The sequence below is a fragment of the Vespa crabro genome, chromosome 2 (genome assembly GCF_910589235.1).
Source record: "Vespa crabro chromosome 2, iyVesCrab1.2, whole genome shotgun sequence".
In the NCBI taxonomy this organism is placed as follows: Eukaryota; Metazoa; Arthropoda; class Insecta; order Hymenoptera; family Vespidae; genus Vespa; species Vespa crabro.
Genome location: NC_060956.1, coordinates 4,427,083 through 4,450,716, shown reverse-complemented (window position 1 = coordinate 4,450,716; position 23,634 = coordinate 4,427,083). Strand labels below are relative to the sequence as shown.

The window sequence follows — 23,634 nt, the reverse complement described above, 5'->3', positions numbered from 1 at the left end:
AAAAAACACCAAACAATTCTTTATTCGATGTTAAAAGGAAGATCGAGTTCTTTATCCTTTATCTTTATAAAAAAATTCCCTTATATTTACGAAAATGAAGTGAAGATAATAGGGAAAACATATTGTCTTTAAAAATTAATCGAATTCGATCTTCCAATATATACTATTTTTATTCTATGTTGAAAGAAATCTCTAGCAATATGTAACGTAGTAATAAAAAAGAGTTAATCTCAAAGTTCAATTATATTATATCTCTTTGTAGAAAATAAAATAAGTTCGAATTTTAATACCGTCCTATACTGAAAGTATCAGACAATTTCGTTCATATATTTCGCTCTCTTACGAGGACGATGACCATACTCGAAACTATCAAGGTGTATTTAAGTTCGCCGCGTGTATTCGGAAGATGAAAGAGGAATGGTACGGGTACAACGATATGGACCCGGTTGCGGAGAAAAGCTAAGAGCCAGGAGTTTGCGCGAACAGATCAATACGCTTGCCCCCTGCACGTGGATTTGCCACTCTCCCTCCCTCGCTCTCTCTTACACAAGCATACGCAATATATACATGTAATAGTACACTATCATTCTCCGTTCGACCCCTCGGACTTCTTACCCTCTTCTTTCTCCCTAAATTTACCCCCCACCTTTTTCTCAGTCATTCTCTCTTTTTCTTTCTATTTCTCTCTTATTTTGTCTTACGGTGATGCCGCACAGACAACTTGTTTCTCATTCATCTCAAATTGTTCCTGCATCTTCCCATCTTTTATTATTTTTCTTTTTTCAGCATGTTTCGAACGTATTTCACAATGGTCCCAACTATCGTCATCGTCATCGTCATCATCTCGCTCTCTATATTTCCCTCTTTCTACTTATCTCTTCCGCCTATCATCTCTCTCCCACCCTATCAACGCATCTCTCCCTCTCTTTCCCCTCCTTCTCTCTCTCTCTCTTCATCTCTCTCTCTCTTTCTTTCTCTCTCTTACTCTCTTTACCGATCGTTCCCTTTCTACCATCATCTCTACGTTCTGCTACCCCTTGGTGAGGTGGCGGTCCAGAGCGCAGAGCGCGTCAGCCGTGCGGGATGCTGAATCCAAAGGAGATTCAGTTGTACGCCTGGCTGCTCTGCCACTGTGCACTCTGTGCGCGTTTCATAACGTTCTTCTTTCTCTGAGTTGAAAACTGTCAAATCTTAGACGACATATTTTTTTTTCTTTTCTTTATCATCTCTCTTTCTCTCTCTCTCTCCCTCTCTCTCTCTCTCTTCTCCCCCTCTCTCTGTCCACTCTTATCTATTGCTTCATTTCTCCATCTTTTATTCTCTTTTTTTCTTCCTTACGTTCTTCTCCTTTCTCTTTTTATCACCGTCATTCCCAATTTCCTTTTTCCACATTTCCCATTATTTTATTTCGTTGCGTCGCATTCTCTTCCGGGGTTCATATCGCCGACGGATCGAACGAGGAATGGACTTTTTGTGAAAGAAAGGCGTGTACCGAACATCCACGGTAAGTTTTTATCAATTCATATATTAATATTTTTACGAAAAAGAAATCGCTCGAAGGAACGTGGGTGTGCCGATGGACCTTGTCGCGAAAAGATCGCCAAGTTCGCGAGACTGTCAACAAGATGGTCCTCCTCCTCCTTCGATCTGAACTTTCCTTTTTTTTTTTTTTCATCATTTTGATAGTATTATCGTTTTAATAGAAACGTCATTTATTGTGCTAGGATATGAAATGACAAAAGGTATCAATTTTGTTGAGATTAAGAAAAAAGACCTTGACGTGACATTAAAAGCGTATCTTCGTTCGTATTCCACTTAAGTGTAATCATTATACTTCAACTTAAGTGTAATCATCTAGTAAAGAGCACTTACCTTATCACAAATGTAGATATTATTTAAATGAACGATCTATTTGATTTTACTCCTTTTGTACTTCGCTTCTCAGACCTAATCCGCGAAGAGGTAGCATTACGCCTAATGTCGCAGTCGTAAGAATAATAATAAGCTCAAGAAACTCGCGTAGCTTCTTTCAAAAGATATGATCGTATTGTTAATTTGTTAAAAAGAAAAAAAAAGAAAAAAAAAGAAAAAAAAAGAAAAAGCATATTAAAGGAAACTTATACTATAAGTCCCCTTTTTTATTTATCATGTCCCTTTTGATTGACAAACAAGCAGCTAATTGAGGATATCCTGCTTTAAGAATGTTAAATATATTAGGATATATATAGATATATATATATTTTTTTGTTGCATGTTTAGCAACGGTCAGTATATAATTTGTCCTTTTGGTATTTATCAAAAAGGTCAAATAATTTATACCCTTTTTCATATCGATTTCACCCTTTCACCTATGCGCATTCGTATAGGTTATTTAAAACTTAATTAAAATATTATAATTATATATTCGATAATTCACAATTGAGTTGAGAACGATTAGTAAATGCAAATTTGTTATAACATTTTATTTTTAGATCGAAATAATTCCTTATTTATATCCTCGGATGACTAATATAAGATATTCGATATTGTATATCGTCAAGGATGTCGAGCAAAGTATTGGATAACTAATCAGTGCAACCCGATCAAAGTTCGAACATGCTGCTGTTATTTATCAAAGAGCACGGATAACTGAGAATGTTCGTTCGCCTGGAAAGTGGAAATAAATAGCTTCGCCTGATTGACGAAAGGGCAAAATGATGAATGTAAAAAAAGAGACGGTATCGGTGTCTTTTAGGATCAAAAAGAGCGAGAAAGCAAAGTTTTACGAATAAAATGAGTAAAAGGATTCCCATCAAGGAGTAATAAAACATAAAGGAAATAGAGGGATACAGGTGGAACTGTCATTTGAATCGAAAGGACAAAGTGAACAAACATTAAATAGATTCGTACATAGTTCAATATTTGTACAGCCTCGCATTTCGTATTTCCCGCTTAAATATCGTATAAGGGTCTCGCGAATTGCCCTCGTTCGCGTCGTACTCGCAAACTCTATCCAGAGATATGTACAATGTACATAATGTATACACATATGTATATGTATATATATATGTGTGTGTGTATGTGTGTATATATACGTATATCTATGCACATATACCAAGACCAGCATCACACTGGCGTTGCATCTCGAGTGCCTGAAAAAGCCGTTTCGAACGAATTAATAATGCGGACGAAGAGGAGCTCTTTCGTTCCTTCTCTCCCTCTCTCTCTCTCTCTCTTTCTCTCTCTCTTTCTCTCTTTCTCTCATCGTTGAAACGAACCAGCTGAACTTTACGCGAGTTCGTGGACCGCATAGGTCATGACCTGACGACCCATCCCGGACCGACATCTAGGCCATTCTTGAATTTTAATCCGTGCCGCAATTGCCACCGAGCTCGATTAGCCCCAGCATCGTAGAAAAGCGATAGAGGTGTACCGAGCTTTAACATCATCCACATCCACACGTCGGTCCACTTGAGCCCATCTCTTTTTCTCTCACTCTCTCTTTCTCTCCCTTTCTCTCTCTCTCTCTCTCTCTCTCTTTCTCTTTCTCCTCATCTACTTCGACACGACAATATTATTTTCACCCTTCGGCTTAGAGCCCATTGAAATTTTACTTGGCCTCCTCTTTGATATGGATATTGGTATGAGAAAAAGTCAAACAAAGCATTTATAAACAAGATCAAATCAAAATACTCACACATTCTTTTCTCTCCCCTAAAGAAAATCTACCAGAAAAAATATTCTAGAAAAAATAAAAGAAAAAGAAACAACAAAAAAAGAGAAAAAGAAAAAAGAAAAATATGTGGCTCGAATTTTGTGCGAATATATTTGGGCTGTTCCATGGCTTAAAGAAATTCATTTTCATGGCTCGAATGTGGTGTACGACGAATGTTTATCTTTCATTTAACATGATCCGCTGAATAGGTGCGAACACTACTCTGCCGAAGTCCCATGATGTTGCTGTTTAAATCCCATATAAGTTTGCACCTATTATTATATTCATACGCTTTTCAGTTCAACGGAACGACGAATATGTCTATGTATGCATGTATGTATCTACTTCTCATTTACTTAAATCCCATATACGATAATACGACGAAACTCTCTGACTCTCAGCCGAGAAGCTTAAATGCGTACCAGCTATAACGGAGATGATAGGATTAATTATATATGAACGGATAGGAAGGATCAATGCGAACTATGTAAGCCAGACTATAATGTCTTCCTATTCGTGAGATATTGGTAATAATATCAGGTTTCTCCTCTACTTTCGAATAATTTCACGCTTACTAATTATTGACATTGATTATTCAAATGAAAAGTTTAACGTTTAAAACGAGAAGAGAGAGAAAAAAAAATGAAGGAAAAAATATTCATCTGTATTCGAATGAGTACATCCCTTGACATTAATTATCTATTAATTAATTAATAAGAGTATTGATCAAAGCAAAACCAAATAATACATTAAGAGTTAATTTTCTAGTGAATGTAAATATATCACGAGCCAGACCGATGGCAAACATGATGAGTAAATTTTTTATGGAGTACACACTTAATGAAGGCAAACAGATTTTTCTCTTTCCCTCTCTCTCTCTCTCTCTCTCTCCCTCTTTCTCTCTCTCTTTCGCTCTCTTTTTCTCTATCATGAAAAATAAACTTTCAAACACGTACAACAGGAATCTCTTTTTTTTCTTTTCCTTCTTTCTGATTACAGGCTACCGTCACGTCGAAGGGGAAGGGGGTGGAGAGAACAGGACACGAGGATGGGTGTCTATGTGATTGGGATAGTTGGCGTTATCGTGTTTTACGTGGCTGTACTCGCCGTTGGTATTTGGGCTGCGTTTGTAAAAAGAAAGAAAAGTCAACAGCAGCATGGCCAAAACGACATGATATTGGCGAATCGTCGATTAGGACCATTGCTTGGTGTCTTCACGCTCGTAGGTAGGTATGAAGAAAATGATTGGATAACATGCTCTCTGAACTGTGATCCTGAGATAGAAGCTCGGAATTGTCAACCAAATTTAATGCATATGCATATTCTTGCCTGACGAACATATATGTACATATATATATATATATATATATATATATATATATATATATATATACACGTATATGTACATATATATATATATATGACGAACATATATGTACATATATATACATAAACGTGTGTATGTATAAGAAAGGATTTAGGTAATATACAAACTTGAACATACTTGGGGAATAGGGAAGCTTCGACTAAATTGGAAAACGATACCAGACGACAACCGTTCGACTCCTGGGAATCGGCTGACGAAGACACGTTCGCTTATCAGCCGTGAATTCTTTCTTTTATTTCCGTTCTAGAACGGGACGGAAATGCAAGAGAAATTGACGGGCGTCATTGGAAAACTTTGCTTTCTCTAGCGAATTCGTTGTCACCCAGTTGGCCTACTTAAAAACGTGCGTTATTATTCGCTTTACCTTCCACGTACAGTTTTATTCAGTTCACTTTACCAGCTTCCATTCTCTTCACTGGTCTCCTCTTGTTCCTCTCTCTCTCTTTCTCTCTTTCTCTCTCTCTCTCTCTCTTTCTCTTTCTCTTTCTATAGTTTTCCTTCTAGTTTCTCATCCTCCCTTATTTCTCCTGCCCTTTCACGATGAAAATCATTTTGCGGCTTTTCCATCCCTCCATTACGGTAATGAACAGCCCCAGGAGACACAGAGAAACGCAGTGGCAAGTACGCTCTACGCTCGCGTATTCCCTTTATCTATCCGCTTCTCTCGTTGTTGAATGATGGGTAGACCAAGAAACGCGTTTGGTTGCGGTGTCCATTACACCATTTATTCACGGCACGATGTTCGCGGCCTCGTATTCATTGAGTATTCAATGCACTGAAAGAAGAGTTCGGTACGTTACAAGCAAAGGGAGCACGTTTAAAATTTTCTACAGCATATTAAACAAAAATGTCATCTTTTTTTTTGTTTTGTTTTTCTCTATCTTAATCCCTCTTCCATCCCTTAATTCATAATTGAAGTTATTAAATAATTTCATATCCTCTCCTAATGTCCAATTCATCTATATAGTGAAATTTTGTTTAAAAATTTTTTTAACTCCAGAATGATTTCATGAATTAATTGTTATTTTTCATTTCTATCTAGCCACGTGGGTAGGTGGTGCATACGTGAACGGAACTGCTGAAGTCATGTATACGAAGGGTTTACTTTGGTGTCAGCCGCCAATTGGTTACAGCCTGAGTCTTCTCTTTGGTAGGTCCTCTAATATCATTGAATAACATTTTATCGACGTACAACGATCGCATGTATTCAAGTGACAACTTTACAGGCGCTGTATTATTTGTGAGACCAATGAGGAAAGCCGAGTATGTGACGATGTTGGATCCGTTTCAAGAACGATATGGTGCCGGAGTTGGTGGACTACTCTTCATTCCGGCACTATTTGGTGATTTGTTTTGGTGCGGAACGGTATTGAAGGCTTTAGGAAGTTCGTTGGTCGTCATTGCTGACGTTGATCCACATTTGAGCATTTGTGCATCGGCATTGTTAGCAGCCATGTTAGTACAGAAGAGTATGTTAAAAGGCATGCATAGTCGAATGTAGACGATTTAGATGAGCAAACTTTAATCGCCTGTTCGAGTCATAAAGACACCTTTTCTTTTATATCTTTTTTCTTTTTTACAGATATACCGTTTTCGGCGGACTTTATTCCGTAGCGTGTACAGACGCTCTCCAATTGGCCTGCATAGTTCTAGGACTGGCTATCACAGCACCGTTTTCCATATTCCATCCGGCTACATCGTTTGAAAAGAATTTATCGTCTAGGGAGTGGCTCGGCGAAATTAAAAACGAGGATCTAGCGACGTGGATCGATGGCATGCTTTTACTCGTATTCGGTGGAATACCATGGCAGGTAACCGATCGTGAATACATATCAGATTATCTAGTTTCAAAAGATCACAGATATACACTTTGTTCAGGGATACTTTCAACGAATATTGAGCTTTCGAAGCACGACCGTTGCAACAACTTTATCGATAGCTTCGATGTTCTTCTGTATAATGCTCGCTGTACCTTGCGCTTTGATCGGTGTTGTGGCACGTGCAACGGACTGGACGATGATCGAGGGTCCGAACAAGACTCTGTCTTTCGATGCTAATGCTGCATTACCTCTCGTGTTGAGGTACTTGACTCCACCATGGGTTTCTTTCATAGGTGAGAATCAATATTGTATTAATGAACAAATATTTCTTGCTTGGTTATTGATTATGACTTGAGGTAGGCCTTGGAGCGATCTCAGCTGCAATAATGTCTTCGGCAGACTCCAGCATACTCGCTAGTAGTACTATGTTTTCAAGGAATATTTATAGACTCACACTTAGACCAAAGGTAAGAACATTTCGATCGGAACAAAATATATCCTAAACTCTTCTATTTTTTTTTTATTCTATTATAGGCATCCGAAAGAGAATTAAATTGGATATTACGTATTTCGGTGCTAATGGTCTCCGTTCTCTCGACTATTTTCGCTCTCAAAATTGACAGCATTTATTATCTTTCGTAAGTAATAAATGAACGTTTAAATAGCTCTAGTATTCACATTTTGCTATGAATATACAATCTTACAGGTATCTCTCCTCCGATCTTGTGTATGTCGTACTCTTCCCTCAGTTACTGGCGATCATTTATTGGCCTTCGTTGGTCGATACTTATGGATGCCTCGCGGGATACTTTGTTGCTGTGGTATTACGTGTCGGTGGTGAGTATCGTAGTCATTCGAGTGTACGCTCACGCTATGTACATCGTTAATTACAAGTGCAAATGACCAGCATCTTACACGCGCTTGAATCCTTTAGGAGGAGAAGAGGGTTTGGGTATACCGGCACTGATCGAGTACCCATTTTACGACAAAGTGACCAGAACCCAGAAATTTCCCTTCCGGACTGCCGCGATGTTGTCGGCTCTCTTCGTGCAGATCATTGCTAGCTTCTTCACGCGAAATCTTCTTGGAAAGGGATATTTCCCTCGTTGTTGCGACGTCCTTAGCGTTTATTCACCTGGAAAGACAAAAGACCAATCAGGGGTGATACAGAGTAACTCGGGCGCAGCTCTAATGGATTCCTCTTCAGTAAACGTACGAACAAAATTATTTTCTAACGTTAACGATAAACGAATCTAGATATCACTCATCTAACTTCAACGATGATATTTATGTTCTTAGAAATCATTGTCGGGTATAGATGCATGCGATGGTGTCAGTGGTTGCAATTATGAAACTGATAGGCCTGGAGCTCTCAGTTTAAACGAGGATCCACGTTCTGAGCAACGTTGTTCCGAAAATAACGTTGCTGTCAGCGATTTTACAAATAATGAAACGATAAGGGGAAACACCGTTGCATCTGTCATACAAAGAACCAATCAAACTAGTCAAAGTTTTCACGGGATCCCAAGAAATTCTTCAGTCCAACCGATCTCATTGACTGGTAGGCATGTACAAACGGCAACTAATCAATACGTTCCAATACCGATCAACGAAGCCAATGCAACGTGTAGAGGTCAGATTCTTGGAGTGCGCAATCTTCGAGATTCATTAGGTCAAATGCTTTTGCCAGTCGACAACAATGTTTCTTCGTCTGGTGGTAATGACGTTGGAAATATCAATGCGATTCCCTCGAATACGACAATACCAGCATCTATGTCAATTGTTTCATCTTATAACAAGATATGTAATGAGAGCATAACGACAAATGATAAATTATCGCGAGACTGTGAGAGAACTGTCGATAGAAATCCAGTGGAATTTAATTTAAATGCTCAGGACAGTATGCTTACAAATGTTTGTGGTAAGAAGAATGTTAAGGGTGTCAAATTGGTCGGTATGGATGGTGGAACTTTGAGAAGACCGTCGTTACAAGTAAGACATCATTGTTTTTATGTCTCGTTGCTCATTTAGTATTCTACAATAACATCATAAATAATTAATTATTAATGGTATAGGGTACATTCTCTCCAACACCATCCGTAGAATTGGTTCACATTCTGGATAGACGACAAAGTAGTGGTTCTTACGGTCCAGGATCTTTATCTCCAGTTCCAATGGGCATAGAAGCATGTAAGACTCATGGTACTGCACCCGAAGGACACAGCGGGAACGAACATTGCAGAATAAAAAGAGGGATCGTCAGGCATCACAGGTAGTTAAAAGCGTTCGAATCGAGACCACCATTTGACTTTTTGTTTTTTTTGTGACGTAACAATAAAGAGATTTATTTTATGTTTTACAATAAATTATGTTTGGAATTATATTGAAACACGTTTTTCCCTGATCCAACAGCTTACAAACATTGGAATCTTTAAGTTATACAAGAAGACATAAAATATTTTTTATTCACTTTATTTCCTTGTTTTTTCCTTTTTAATCGCATGGTTTTCTCTTTCATGTTACCCTAACACATTTTTCGTAGCTTTAACGACACCGGAGATCGAGCTCTTACAACATTGGCCAGACAACCGACTTATCCTTCGATGCCGTTACGACCGGAGGATTGTCGTATGACTTTAGTGAAGAAGGACAAAAGAACGGGTATGATTGCTCGTCATTCCTCCGTAACGAATGAAAAGGAACTCGGTGGATGTACGACCACCGGTGTCGTCATCTGCAGCCCAAGTTACAGTATGTACGGTTCAGCCGTTAAGAACTCCAATTACTTTGTGACCGACGATGAAGCGGTCAGCAGATTTTAAAAGATAAAACGTCGAAGTGGAAAATTGAAGAGACTAAGAATCGATGACAATCGTAGCTATCTTCTCATAGATGATAGGTCAGCTCCTTCGTACCTCTATATCTCAGTCCCAATTTTTTATTATTGATTTGTTCAGTAAATTTCTATGAAAATGTCATACCTATCCTTCTTTTTTTTTTTTTCTTCTTTTTTAATATACATAGATACATCCTATACAACACAACTTTCCGTTCCATTGTTCATTAGGTCGACGTAGGTTATAGATGGAACAGATAGCTCGGCGTTTATAACACGGCTGACGAAGCTGACGACGAACATTTTTTTTTTTTAAAGCGACATCAAGCGCACACGCAAAGGCAGGGTGGCTTGTGCCATATAGCAGAAAGCACGTGACATAAGCATTTCTATCTGACAAATACGTACATGCATATAACAAATACTTCTAGGATATAGACGCGTTCATCCTTTTGTTTTATCATCAACGTATAAAAACTAACAAAGACAATCTGACGATTAAAAAGATACCCTACTATTCTAGATATTCATACAATGAAATGCTTGTGTTCGTACAACTCGCTAACGTGCAATAATTGATACACACATTTGTACATAACAATTTAATATTTATAACAATTACGAAAATGTCTACTTTCGCGTGCTCGATCTTAAAGCCCATATTCGTCCAATTTATAATTATGCGATGTTATTTCAAACAAGAAAACACATGATCATGTCTCGAATGTGCTTGCGAAAGGAGAGATGATCGTGAGAGATCGATTAAAAACTTTCTTGTATAACTTATATACATTTGAAATGTTTAGAGTATCACTTGAGTCAAGTAGTTCAAATCGAAACTAGTCAGACCCTGTCCATTAATCACCACTATATACCTCTTTACTGATACATATATTACGTTTAAGATATTAATAGGACTGAAGTTTCGATATCCTTTAGTTTTCGATATCCATCCTATTTCAGACTGAAACAAATGAATTTTGTACAAAAAAAAAAAAGGAAAAGAAGAGAGAAATGAATGAGGAGGAAAATCGAATAAGGATGCAACTTCTCTTTAGCAAAAGGACCTTTTAGATACATACATAAAATACTTGTCGTTCGTAGGGAACAGAGAGATTATTTCTTTCTTTCTCTATCTCTGTCTCTCTCTCTCTTTTTTATGTCCAATCTCATCTGTATATAATATTATATTTAATTAGTATTTCATATTTCATACTTACCACATTACAAACATAATACGATCTTCACATACGTTCTTGCGAAAATTAGATATAACCTAAGCAATAGATAATTAATCGATAAGAATAGATTATCGAGTAATAACATATATATATATATATATATATATATATATATATATATATATATATATTATAGGAATGGCGTACTTACGCAATCTTAAAGTTTTCACAATCGAATGAAAGATATGAGAGTTGATAAGCATAGTCATGAAGATGGGTAGCGTAAACTTCGTTTTTGGAAAGACCATTATATCAAAAAGATAATTAGATTGTTCTGCAAAAAAAAAAGAAAAAAAGAAAAAAAAAACAAAACGTAACGTTGCGAAACTCCTTTCGTCCGTTTTTTTGTTTGTTAAGGCTTTAAAGGTGAGAATTTTTAATAATTTATGTCAAATCGCTAATTGCTTTATCGTCATATTTTTTGGGACGAGGAGAATTGAGCTTTTTAATTTTTTAATTTTTCTTTTTCATCTTCATTAACGAAGATTACGCCGCTTGTAAAAGAACGTCCAGTAAATTGGGTGCAAATTTATGATACTCTGACAACAAAAAATACGATATTTTTCCACCGATAAATCGTAAGGTCTGTAGGATTAATATTGTACAAGTAGATAGGAACGCGGATGTCCACGATAAATCGGTGTGATTATAAAGTGGAAGTTAGATCGTCCTTTTATCGAACAATTGTCGCTAATGTAAATGAGAAAGAATTAAGTATGTAGTATCTCAAAATATGTACGTAGAGTAAATGCTCCGATCCATTTGTTAAATGAGATTTAATATTTAAGATTTCTTTTTAATTTTTCTTATTTCGATCGATTTTTTTTTTTTTTTTTTTTCTATTAATTGTCGATGATCGTATCATTTGTTATTATTATTTAGAGAATGCACTTATCCCTACCACATGATTCGTACTTAATTCGAAATAATGAAAGCACATATATATGTATATATATATAAACTTTTTATTTACTTGTTTTTAAACTACATTTTAATGATAAACTTATTAATATTTATTGTGATCTTTTTGTTGCTTTTTTGTGATTATAAAAGAACTTGTTTCATTCCTTTTTTTCGTTAAAAAGTGATTGGAGCCAAGAGTTTTCTCTACTTTTATAAATAGCCAGGTTCGTATCCATCCCCGTCGAATTAAAAGAGTGATCCTCATCTCTCGTATATATATATATATATATATATATATATATATATATATATATATATACATATATATACACATACATAACAATTTTTAGTAAACTAATAATAAGCGGAAAAAATCGTAATTAAGGTAGTAATTATTAATTAATAATATAGAGACGTGGAGGAATGGGTAAGGACCTGAAGAAAATAACAACAAGAAAAATAATGATAAAATAATATTACGTTGATTTTATTCTGTCGGACGTCGAAAAACCTATATCAGTATTATTCGATCGTAGAGAAGGATTCGTGAGTTAGAGATCGAATTCTGATGGGCGAATCCTTGTGAGAGACAACTCTTGTCTTTCATAGAATTACTTAATTCGTTAAAATAATATGATTAGCACAGGCAATACGGCGATCGTGTTGGCACAAATACATAATATGTTTTTGCTTTAAATCAAAATAACGAAACGATACTGCCCTTTCTATGAACAAAAGAAAAAAAGTAAAAAGTAGAAAAAAAAGAACAAGAGGAAGAAAAAAGTAAAATTCGAAACAGAAAATTTTTTTCTTTTTGTTTTTGATATTATATGTACGAATATGGAGTGGCCGAGAACAGTAAGCAATCTTAACATTGTCCTAACGTAGAATATACATATACGGTAGTTATATCTAAGTTCATTTATTCTATATCTATTTCCCTGAAACGACGATATATATATGTATAACAGCAAAATGAAAAAGAAAGCCGAAGAAAAATGTTTTTTTTATACTTAGAATCATACGTACATAAACATATATGTACGTATAATATCGACTGAGACCGCGTCCTCCCCTATTTCTCGACTATCAAATTCTAATGAAGAAAGAAATATTCCCGTCTTTTATAATAAACAAAAAACAAAAAAAAAAGAATACGAAGAAGAAAAACTTTCTATACAAGTTTAAAATGAATTACTTGGTCTAGGATTACCAATTATTTTTCTACTTTTATCTATGACGCAATATAAAACATAAAAGAGAATGCATACAGATATAAAAAGTACAATACACGATATATAAGTACACGTTAATGGAGGTTGAAAAAATAAAAAAGATAGTAAAATTAGTAGTTAAATATTATAATTGATAACATATAAGTATTCTATACATATATACATACACAACATACATACAGTAATGAGCTATATCCATATTCGGCTAATTATATTCTTCAAATCAGTTATCATTTTGATTTCGATCATTTTATAGATTGAGAATGTTCCGTCAGAACGTATATTTTCTAATTCATAAAATTCGTCAATAGTTCGTCATTTCTATACAAATTATTGTTGATATTAATTTTAGATATATGCGATCGCCGTACGTTATAAAAAAAAAAAATAATAATAATATTAATAGTAATAGTAATAGTAATAATAGTAATAATAATAATAATAATAATAATAATAATAATAATAATAATAATAATAATAATAATAATAATATTAATAATATTAATAAAATTAAAAATGTATGGTCGTCGAAAAGGTTCGTGTACGTTTGTTACGTAATAAAACAAAGCAAAAAAAAAGAAACAAAAAAAAAATGAGAGACACAAGGACAATTCAGCTTTTCTAATATCTCTCAAAATAATTTAATTTTACAGAACCATTTTCGTCGACGAATACATGCAGACTATAAACTTCGAATGATATCGGCTTATTTACATATGTATATATGATACAGTGATCTCTTTAAAAAAAAATCATTTTGGTTGATATACACATACACATATATTTTCTTCTTTTTATGTTTACTTCAATTATTTATAATTTATTTTTATGAATTTATATTATTATTTATTATTTTATCGCCATACGATATCTCTCGAAGTTTATGTACGATACACGTGAATATATACATACATACATACATAATATATATATGTGTGTGTATGTGTGTGTATACAATATATATGACAAGTATATACATACATATATGTACACACACATTTACCATAAAGCAGAATAGGAAAAATTTTTGTTCACGCGCAAACAAAAAAAAACATACGAAGCGTCTCTTCTTTTTGTTTCTCTCCTTAGGATTCAACTTTTATACTCGAAAATATCTATTAAGTAAATATTTTCACTTTTAAAAGAGCAATCCTTTTTTTACAGTCAGCGAAATCACTTATATGAAAAAAAAAAAAAAAACAAACCAACAAAAAAGAATACGTAGTTTTTACTAATATAATTTGTAAAATCTCATAAAGAAAAAAAAAATATTGTAATTGAATCGCTTCGATGTATACATACCATATGTATATATACATACTAAATATATATTTGCGTACTAAACCACTCCATATTTGCATATGACATTTAATATGTCCTGAAAGCATTTAAATGTAATATGCAAATAAGGATTGTAATGTCTGATTAGAAAGGGACACTCACACACACACATATACATACACACATACATACATACGCACACTTTCGTTCTATAAATCAATATTAACACACGATAATGACGTTGTGTTACGTGAATTACGTGCCAAAGCGTAGATTAAAGAAAATAAATAAAATTATATCTCTTACAATTAGATGACTTCGTTGAATTGACCAGTGCGATCGATCAAATTATTTACTAATGAAAGATTGGAAATGATTCATCGATGCAGTGATCGATACATCGAATAACTGAATATAGTAATAAGCTCGCCTTAATTTGAATGCCGTACGAAGAGGAGAGGAGAATGCATCGTCGATCTACGAAATCGTTGGAGAATATTGGATGAACAAAAATGAATTTTCTTCTGTTTTTTTTTCTTTTCTTCGTTCAACATTTTTTTCCGACGTTATTTCTCAAACAACGACTGAGCTTACTCTTCGATCGTACGACACGATAAGAAAGATCAGCCACACGCACACACACAAAGTTAGTATTAAAAAAAAAATATATATATATATATATAATTAAAACTAGACGTAAGATCACACGTAGAGGTATATATATATATATATATATATATATATATATATATATATATATCTTAATTTATTCTCGATACATCGATGAAAATATGTATATGTGAAATAAATGTGGTCAGTGCTACCATCTGAAAGAAACGTAAAAAAAAAAAAAAATACGTGAATGAATAAATGGAAATGTCAATAATAAAATATTTCTTACCGTCGTAAGATAAAATTACCTACACAACATAAAAAAGCAATCGTTATTCTGCAAGTATTGTCCTAACGATCGATGTGATCAAGAACTCGATTAAAGGCAAAATTTAATTTCTTTTCACGAATTATTTTATATAGGATTTATACAGCATTTACTTTAATTATTATAATTCGATAACGTTCCGTGAACTTATAATATCATCTTTTTCTATGTTGAAAATTAATTATTTTTTTTATTGGAGTTGAAAAAAAAAGAAAGAAAAAGAAAAGAAAAAATAAAAAAAAATTCCTGCATCGAGTTCCTGACTCGCTTCTGTTCATAAAATCGTACGAAGTGCCAAATAAAGATATCCAGCGCAAATACCGAATAAAATTTTTATTGGGAATTAATAATTTCATATACATATATATACAATAATTAAAAAAACATTGATTAAATGTTGTTATACCTTAATTCTAAAAGATTCCTGCAAATCGTATCTGGTATATATATGTATATATATTACATATTATATATGTATATATATACATATATATACATATATATACATATATGCATATATATTATATATGGATACTTATATACTTTTTCAAAGAAATAAGAGCGATTAATTTTGTATATTTTTTCCGTTAGTTTATGGTTATAAAATCGATAAAAATATTTTTGAGATTACAAATATATCTTCCTAAAGATTCATAAAAAATAAGAAACAATTAAGATAAAAAGTTCCTTAACGGACAAGTAAATAATATTAAGTAATATGAACTTATTAAACAATAGATTAAATACAAGATAGAGGAATGAAAATGTCATTTTTATTCAGAAATAATAAGACTTTCGTCAGAAATTATATAAAATTATTTAATAATTTGAATAAAACTAAATATATAATATTTATTGAATAAAAACACTACACAAGTAAAAGTCTAGACGAATAAAAAAACTATACAAATAAAAATATTATCACAATTACTACAAAATTTATATCAAGGAGAAGATTAGTTTAATTCATTGTGATAATACTTTACAAGTTAATCATGTCAATGATTAATTAAACATTTTTCTTAAATGATTACATATTGAGTAACAATACCATGTTTCACCGCTTCGAGCATTTGCAAAGATATCGTTTAAGCTTCAACTATGAAACATACTTTATAACAACAATGATTCGTGCTTCAACTTATGAATATCTATTTCAGTTGAACTGTACAAACGTACGTTACAAATACTACAGAAAAATTTATGATAAAGATTCAAATGATAATCAAGCTCTTCTAACCTTGAAAAGTGTAAAGGCTTTGGACAAAATTTGCATGTATATAAAGAATGCATAAATTGAGAACTTCCTACATTTGTGCTAGGCTGGTCATGAACATGCGATTGTTGAAGAGACATCACAGAATTAGAATCTGAGACAACTGGCTGACAGACAGTGGACATTTGCAATAGATTATTCGATTGTCTTTGTACACTAACCCCATTATTTGTCAGATTATTATCTTGCTTAGAATATTGCATTTGCATCATATTCAAATTTCTTACATTCGTGGAAGAATACTTGACATTAGAAGTATTATAATAATAATTTTGATCAGATGACACTGGAAGACTAGAGATTTCATTGTTCGTATATAATTCTATACTATTCCGTGATCTCATGTTGACAGATATTACTTTGGCTGTTCTATTACTACACGTATTATGAACTGCATTCTGCATCTTTACTGTACTATGAGTATCATGCGGTTGTCCCATCCGCATATTTTGGTTAGAAAAATTATTTGCTAACTGTAAATTGGATATCATGGATGTAGATGTAGTCTTACATAATGCAATGTTATCTCTCTGAGCCACATAAGTATTATTCATATAATTATTAGCTGAAGAATTCGTCAAGATCGATGACGATGAGGCAATTAATGTGCTTTGATTGTGAGACACATTTTGTGGTTGTATTATTAACGATGGAACATACGTAACAGCTTTAATTATTCTTGGATTCATTGGATATGGGTTTGTAGTAACTGGTTTGACACTAGCATATTGAACGTTAGAAACTTGTGATTGAGATGTGTAAGGAGCCCTAAAAGGTATTACTGATGATAACGCTGATCGTAATATTGGCATTGCTGTTGCTGTTTGTGCTGAATATGGTATTGGTATTAATGTTGTTGTTTGTGCTGAATATGGTATTGATGTTGCTTTTTGTCTTGATTGTGTTATTATTGATATTGGCGTTATTTTTTGTCCTGATCTTGGTATTATTGGTATTGGTGTCGTTCTTTGTCCTGATTCTGGTGTTGCTCTATGTGTTAATTGTTGTGCTGACATTGGTATTCCTCTTTGTCCTGATTGTGGTTTTAGTATTGATGTTGCTTTTTGTCCTGATTGTGATGTTGCTTCTTGTCTTGATTGTGGTGCTGGTATACACGTTGTTTTTTCTGCTGATACTGAACAAACAAAGCCCTGTTTCGGGCTGTTTGATTCATAATGAGGAACGTAAACCGCTTGTTTTTCAGTAAGTGAGTGATCTATAATAATCATTTTATAAGCTTTCGAAGAGCCCGGTACAGAGTTCTGTTTGGTATTTAATTCTCTTATGACTGGATGTGGCTCGATGTTTAAGTTCTTAGTTTGTTTCTGATTTGACAAATCCATGGCCACAGATGAAGATGCTAGAATATCAGTATTTCCATCTTGGCCATTTTTATTGTGAGAATTGTATTTTAACTTTTGGTCTATCAATTCTGAAATATTCTTTACGCGCAAGTATTTTTTAGTCTTTACCGACTCTTCACTCGTTTCGGTAGAATTATTTGGTTGAAAGCTCGTCGTCGGTTTCACGGTTTCTTTGAAGTTATTCTGGTTTTTCTCTGAGATTTTAAGTTCTGCCGGCGTAACATTATCCTGTGTTTCATTTATATTAAGATTTTCAGATAGCAGAGGATTGTTAACAAGAACATCCTTCTTTTTCAAGTCAATAGTTGATTTAACTATCACTGTGTTTTTGTTGTTTGAATCTTTTATATTATCATACTTATCCAAATCATTATTTACGTTACAAGCAGTTGTTCTTTCCTTCTCTTCTGATTTATTCGTAAAAGTAGACGATTTATTGTTTCTCACAAAATAATTAATTTCGGTTACGTTTGAGTCGTCGGTTTTCACATCGCTGATCGATAAAAGACTTTCTAAATCTTGATCAATAGTACTTCGATTGTCACTCACAGATATATCATCAAATTCAGTTTTAACAGATTCTATTGATTTGGAATTTGTCAATGATTTCGATGAATCAATTGTCTGGTTGATCGTAGAATTTTCGTTTTCAATTACTTCGAGTATATTCTCGTTTACAGGATCTGCGCTATCATTTGTCTTTATTTCGTTCGTTAATTGAGTAGAAATAATCACAGGTTTTATTAAATTAGGCTCTAATTCTGTCGGATATACCGAAGAAATTTTTTGTTCGTTTGAATCGTTGCATGCATTATTTGAATGAACTGTGATCAAATTTGGAAACTCCTTATTGCGAGTACAAGTATGTTTATGTAAAGCTTCGCTTGAGTCAAAACTTAAATTACAAACTTTACAAGTAAAATCCATTTTGTGGTTGGTCACTTGACAGGAAGTATTATTTATTGTTGTATTGTATTCCTTTGAATTTTCTAAATATGATTTCAGACTGGAGAAATCTGTTTTGGCTTGATTATGCATAAGACTCTTACGTATCATATTATGCTTTTGCCAATGTATCATGAATTCCTTTAAGTTTTCGTAGACGTTCTTACAAATATTACAGAAATACGTCTTTTTTATATCAGTTGCTGACGAACAAATGTATTGTGATCGCAAATTATTTTTGTGAGTTGCAATATGGTCTTCATACAAAGATTTTTGTGAAAATGTAAGATTGCAAATATTACAAGACAAATGCAAATTTAATTTCGAGTGAATACTTTGATTTTTGCGATCATTTGCAGGCACTATGCTAAGTAATTTTGAATTTTCTGTACAAGATGACTTATGAATTTTTAATTGATTCTTCGAAAAGCACTGTGCATTACAAACATCGCAAATATGTTCTGTCACTATAAGATACTTGAATTGATCTGAAGTAATAATTGACCATTCCTCACTTGTTGAATCCACTATCGATATTTTAGGAAAATTTGAAATAGAAGCTACATAACAAACATTTCTTATGTGATTGAACCAGTGTAGATTAAATATAGGACCCATACCAATAAAACGTATCTTACAAATATGACAAAACAGTTTGATACTTTGAAAATTTTTTAAATGATTTTCCATATGTTGCCGCATACCAATAAAAGAATACAATATTACTTGACAAATACTGCAATACAATTTTGGTTCTCTACTAGTTAATCGTTTTGTGTTACATAAATATGTCTCCTTGTTTTCAAAATGGGCTTCAAAACACTCCCTGGTTTGGAATAAAATATTACAGATATTACAAAGTAAAATTAGTTCAATAGATGGTTTGTTTTCAAATTCATTTTTATGACATGCACAAAATTGGATTGAATTTTTTTTATGAACTGTAGAAATTGTCATTGATACTTCTTTATTAGTTTCTATTGTCAATGGTTCCAAAGAATTTTCTACTTCTTTCGATTGATTTTCATTTAATCTCATTTTTTCCTTTGAAATAATTTCGTTTGTTATATTTTCAACTTTCTTATTTTCCATATCAGACTGCAATGATTCGATCGTCATACTATCTACAGGTAATGTACTTGAAGATTCGCTAATAGATGTTTGTGTTTTTTCACTTGAATCAGTAGTAATATTGCTATCACTTCCATTTTTCAATCCCTGTTTGCTTTTGGCAATTTGATATGCTTTTTGCAATTCTTTTTCAGTATGGCTATAAATATGATTTGAGAGACTTATTATTGAATCGAAGACTTCTAAACAGACAGTACATTGAGTATTTTTATTATTGTATTTGAATACTTTACGTCGTGAATGTTTGTCCTTTTGTTGATTTTCATGATTAAGTTTTTTTGTTTTAGTTTTAGAGTTAGTAGAAATCGAGGAAATCATCGAGGGAAATGTTGACAATACTGAACTACTATTATCGAGTTCCTGTGAATTTGATTCTGTTTTGTCACTACATATATCTAGGATATTGTCATTATCCTTAGACACTTTAAATACCACATGATTATCATTTACACTATTTTTTCTTTTTTTCAAACATTTCTTTAGATGTGATTGAAGTGTTTTAAATTCTATGAAGGATGAATCACAAGCAATACATTCATAAGGAATAGTATTATTTGACGTAATAATGTTTGATTGAAGTATATTAATTTCTTTTGTTTGCACATTTTTTGGTAAGTTTGTATTACTAACATCTGTTGTATTACTAACATCTGTTTTCGTTTTTACATCACTATTAGAAATTATCTTTTTAGAATCCTTATTTATTAAAGATTCATTCAATAAACCAATATCTTTTATACTATTTTCTATATCATGTAATATTATTGATTCAGTTGAAATATTATCTACAGACATACCCTTTGTAGCAGTTTCTTTTAAAATAGAGATTGTTGATTCATTTGTTAAACCATTTATATTAGAACTTTCATCAATAATGAAAAGTGGTAAATCTTCTATTTCACTTAATTCTTGATCTGTATTTTTTTCTAATGTATTTTGTTTGTCATTATCAATCAGAGTTTTTTCATCATTCTGTAGAATTGTTGAATTTTCACAATCAATTTCACTTGTCAGTTTTAATGTCTCATCACATTTTTTTGAAATCAGTGATGGTAATATCTGAGTTTCCTTTAATTTTGTATTTCTTTGTAACGTTTCATCTGACATAGTTAATGAATTAACTTCTGTTGGAGAAGAATTTAAGGGAACTCTATCTAAATATCTTTGTAAATGCATTTTTAATAGCGACATTTTTGGGGAAATAATTTCATCCTGGATAATCCGTGGTGATTTTGATGATTTAGATATTCCTTCTATTTCATTTATTGATGGTGTACATATTCCTGGATATTTCATGTTTACATTAGACTTTTCAGATGAACATGAAGATATCTCTGAAAATTTTTCTAAATTGTTAACATTCTGTAAAATCCTTTTTGGAGAAGAACAATTATGTTCCAATTGTATAATTGATGGATTTGATTCATCATATTTGGATAAAGGATGTTTGATCATTATATTATTTTCTTTTTCAGAAGGATTCAATTGTGTTAAAGCTTCATCAATACTTTCATTATTTGTACTTCTAACTTCACATTCATTACGAGCAAGTATATCACTGGAATGATTAAAGAAGTTCATTTTAAAGTGATCAATATACAGTGCTGTTAAATGTTCTACTTTTGAAACTAAATTTTGTTCTTTAAGAGGAATTCCCAATTTTTCTAATTTCACTAAGAGAACTTTCAAATTTTTAGGCTGTTTATACTTTAATGGTAAAATACATGAATTTAATCCAATTTCTGTATTTATATTACTTTCACTATCTTTTGTAACATCTTTGTGAGAATTATCTATAGTCTTTGCAGGTAATATATTTATAGAAGAATCTTTCTGCTGTTCAATAAACTGTGAATTTTGATACAAAAGAAATTGTTGTGGACATTTCTTTTTCCAATTTATAATATATTTATTATCATACACATTTTCTAGTTTAGTTAACATTACTTTTGAATCAGTAATGTTTAAGTTATTTATTGTAACTTCATTATCAATTGATTTAAAATTATTTAAGACTATAGTTTGTTCAAGATCTTTATGATGTAATTTGATCTTTTTCTTTCTTTTTTTCCGATTTTTTACAGAATTCAATATATCATTCGATTCTTCATGAGACATATATTTTCTTTTATATTTCCATTTGCCTAAATATTTTTCATTTTTATCTGCTTCTTTTATAGGAGGCAGTTCATCATTCATCTTTAGCAAAGAATAAACAGATTTTGTATCATCATGTGCATAACTGTTTTGTTTACAGTTATTATCTATGATATTTTCTGGAAAAAGTAAATGTTCCGAAGTTTTTTGAACATTTTTCATACTTTTTAATTTATTCTCATCTACTTGATTTGATAACACCACAACAGGTTGCACATTTTTTAAAACCTCTTTCTTGTTTATTCTTTGGTCATCGTTTTTTTTGTCATTATCTGATTCATCATCAACACAAATATTATTTGTGAAAATCAAAGAAGTATTTTCAGGCTTATTATTTGTATCAAAAATATTACTAATGTCATTATTTAATTGTAGCGTTTGTTTTTTGAATTTTCTTGATAAAATATCAATCTGTTTATATTTGGATCGTATAATACTTCTTGTCTTATTGCTTCTTTGAGGTTTACATTGATTCTTTGTAGTATACAAATATTTCTTAAACGTTTCTTGAGATAAACGTTGAATTACTACTGATACAGGCTTACATAAACTTTTTTGCAATCTTTTTATATTACTATTGCATGTTTGTATCTCTCCATGTTTTATAGAATACGTAGTGTCAGATAATGCAATAGCCGTATTCAAATACTTTTTATCTTTTATTATATGTTCATTTATACTAGGTTTCTTTGTAATATGTATTATAGAAAGCATGTTCTTTTTCTTATCATAATTTTTCTTATTGCCTAAAATGAAATATATTAATTATTTTTATTAGTTAATTTTTATTAATATATTTATTAATATAAATATAAATTATTAAATTTATTAATATATTTTAAATGATATAACATTTTAACATATAAAAATTAAACTAAAATATTTTCTAATAACAAGATAAAACATTACAAGTACAGTGTAAATTTGAATTGAACAAATAGATCATAAAAACATTATAAATAAAACGATGGAATATATTCTTAAATATTTAATATTTATTTCTAAATTTAATGAGAATTAAATTGTATAAGAAACCATGATTCATAATTAGAAATTTAGCATAACCATAATTTGTAAAATTTACCTTTCATGATTACAGGATATTCTTTAAAATGATGCAATGTTCACTAAAATTAACTTTTTCAATTTATAACTTATATTATTGTATACAAAATTTTCACTTATTATAACTCCTAATTATAAATCACTTTGAGTTTTCACCATAGAAGAATCCGTTATTCATAAATCATTCGACCAGTTTATTTAATCGTTTTTCAAATTTCATAAGCAGTTTCATCCACAAATTCGTTTGGTAGCACTGAAAAAATTTTTTATTCGTTCGAAACAACTTCATTGTTTCAAGGTACGGAAAAAACAGACTTGTAACAATTTAAAATAAAAATATTTAACATAAATACTTTGGA

The 23,634-nt window shown here is 32.0% G+C and overlaps 2 protein-coding genes across 4 annotated transcripts; one reads left to right on the top strand and one right to left on the bottom strand.

Annotated features, from left to right (window-relative positions):
- The first annotated feature begins 282 nt into the window (after positions 1 to 282).
- LOC124433131 (high affinity choline transporter 1-like) lies at positions 283 to 15,288 on the top strand. 3 transcript variants are annotated; one of them, XM_046982783.1, is made up of 13 exons: positions 283 to 1,504; positions 4,687 to 4,920; positions 6,124 to 6,231; positions 6,308 to 6,536; positions 6,664 to 6,892; positions 6,960 to 7,194; positions 7,262 to 7,368; positions 7,436 to 7,539; positions 7,608 to 7,738; positions 7,836 to 8,113; positions 8,201 to 8,893; positions 8,977 to 9,173; positions 9,444 to 15,288. In XM_046982783.1, exons 2-13 carry the CDS (start codon positions 4,743 to 4,745, stop codon positions 9,721 to 9,723), a joined length of 2,769 nt encoding a protein of 922 aa, XP_046838739.1. In that variant the 5' UTR covers positions 283 to 1,504; positions 4,687 to 4,742; the 3' UTR covers positions 9,724 to 15,288. The 3 variants fall into 3 exon arrangements, with proteins under 3 accessions (XP_046838739.1, XP_046838738.1, XP_046838740.1); XM_046982782.1 differs by having other exon boundaries at positions 289 to 1,504; positions 4,694 to 4,920; XM_046982784.1 differs by lacking the exon at positions 283 to 1,504 and adding an exon at positions 5,210 to 5,424 and having other exon boundaries at positions 4,781 to 4,920.
- A 672-nt stretch (positions 15,289 to 15,960) lies between these two features.
- On the bottom strand, positions 15,961 to 23,509 carry LOC124422244 (putative histone-lysine N-methyltransferase 1). Its single transcript, XM_046958445.1, has 2 exons — positions 23,295 to 23,509; positions 15,961 to 22,956 (listed from the first exon to the last, which is right to left on the bottom strand). Exons 1-2 carry the CDS (start codon positions 23,299 to 23,301, stop codon positions 16,451 to 16,453), a joined length of 6,513 nt encoding a protein of 2,170 aa, XP_046814401.1. The 5' UTR covers positions 23,302 to 23,509; the 3' UTR covers positions 15,961 to 16,450.
- Positions 23,510 to 23,634: the final 125 nt, after the last annotated feature.

What these genes read in the sequence shown, in the direction of transcription:
- LOC124433131 (XM_046982783.1), top strand. Translation starts at nt 4,743, where the DNA reads ATGGGTGTCTATGTGATTGGGATAGTTGGCGTTATCGTGTTTTACGTG. An exon ending in TGGTGTCTTCACGCTCGTAG is followed by an intron (nt 4,921 to 6,123) that starts GTAGGTATGAAG and finishes ATTTCTATCTAG; the next exon opens with CCACGTGGGTAGGTGGTGCA. An exon ending in CAGCCTGAGTCTTCTCTTTG is followed by an intron (nt 6,232 to 6,307) that starts GTAGGTCCTCTA and finishes ACAACTTTACAG; the next exon opens with GCGCTGTATTATTTGTGAGA.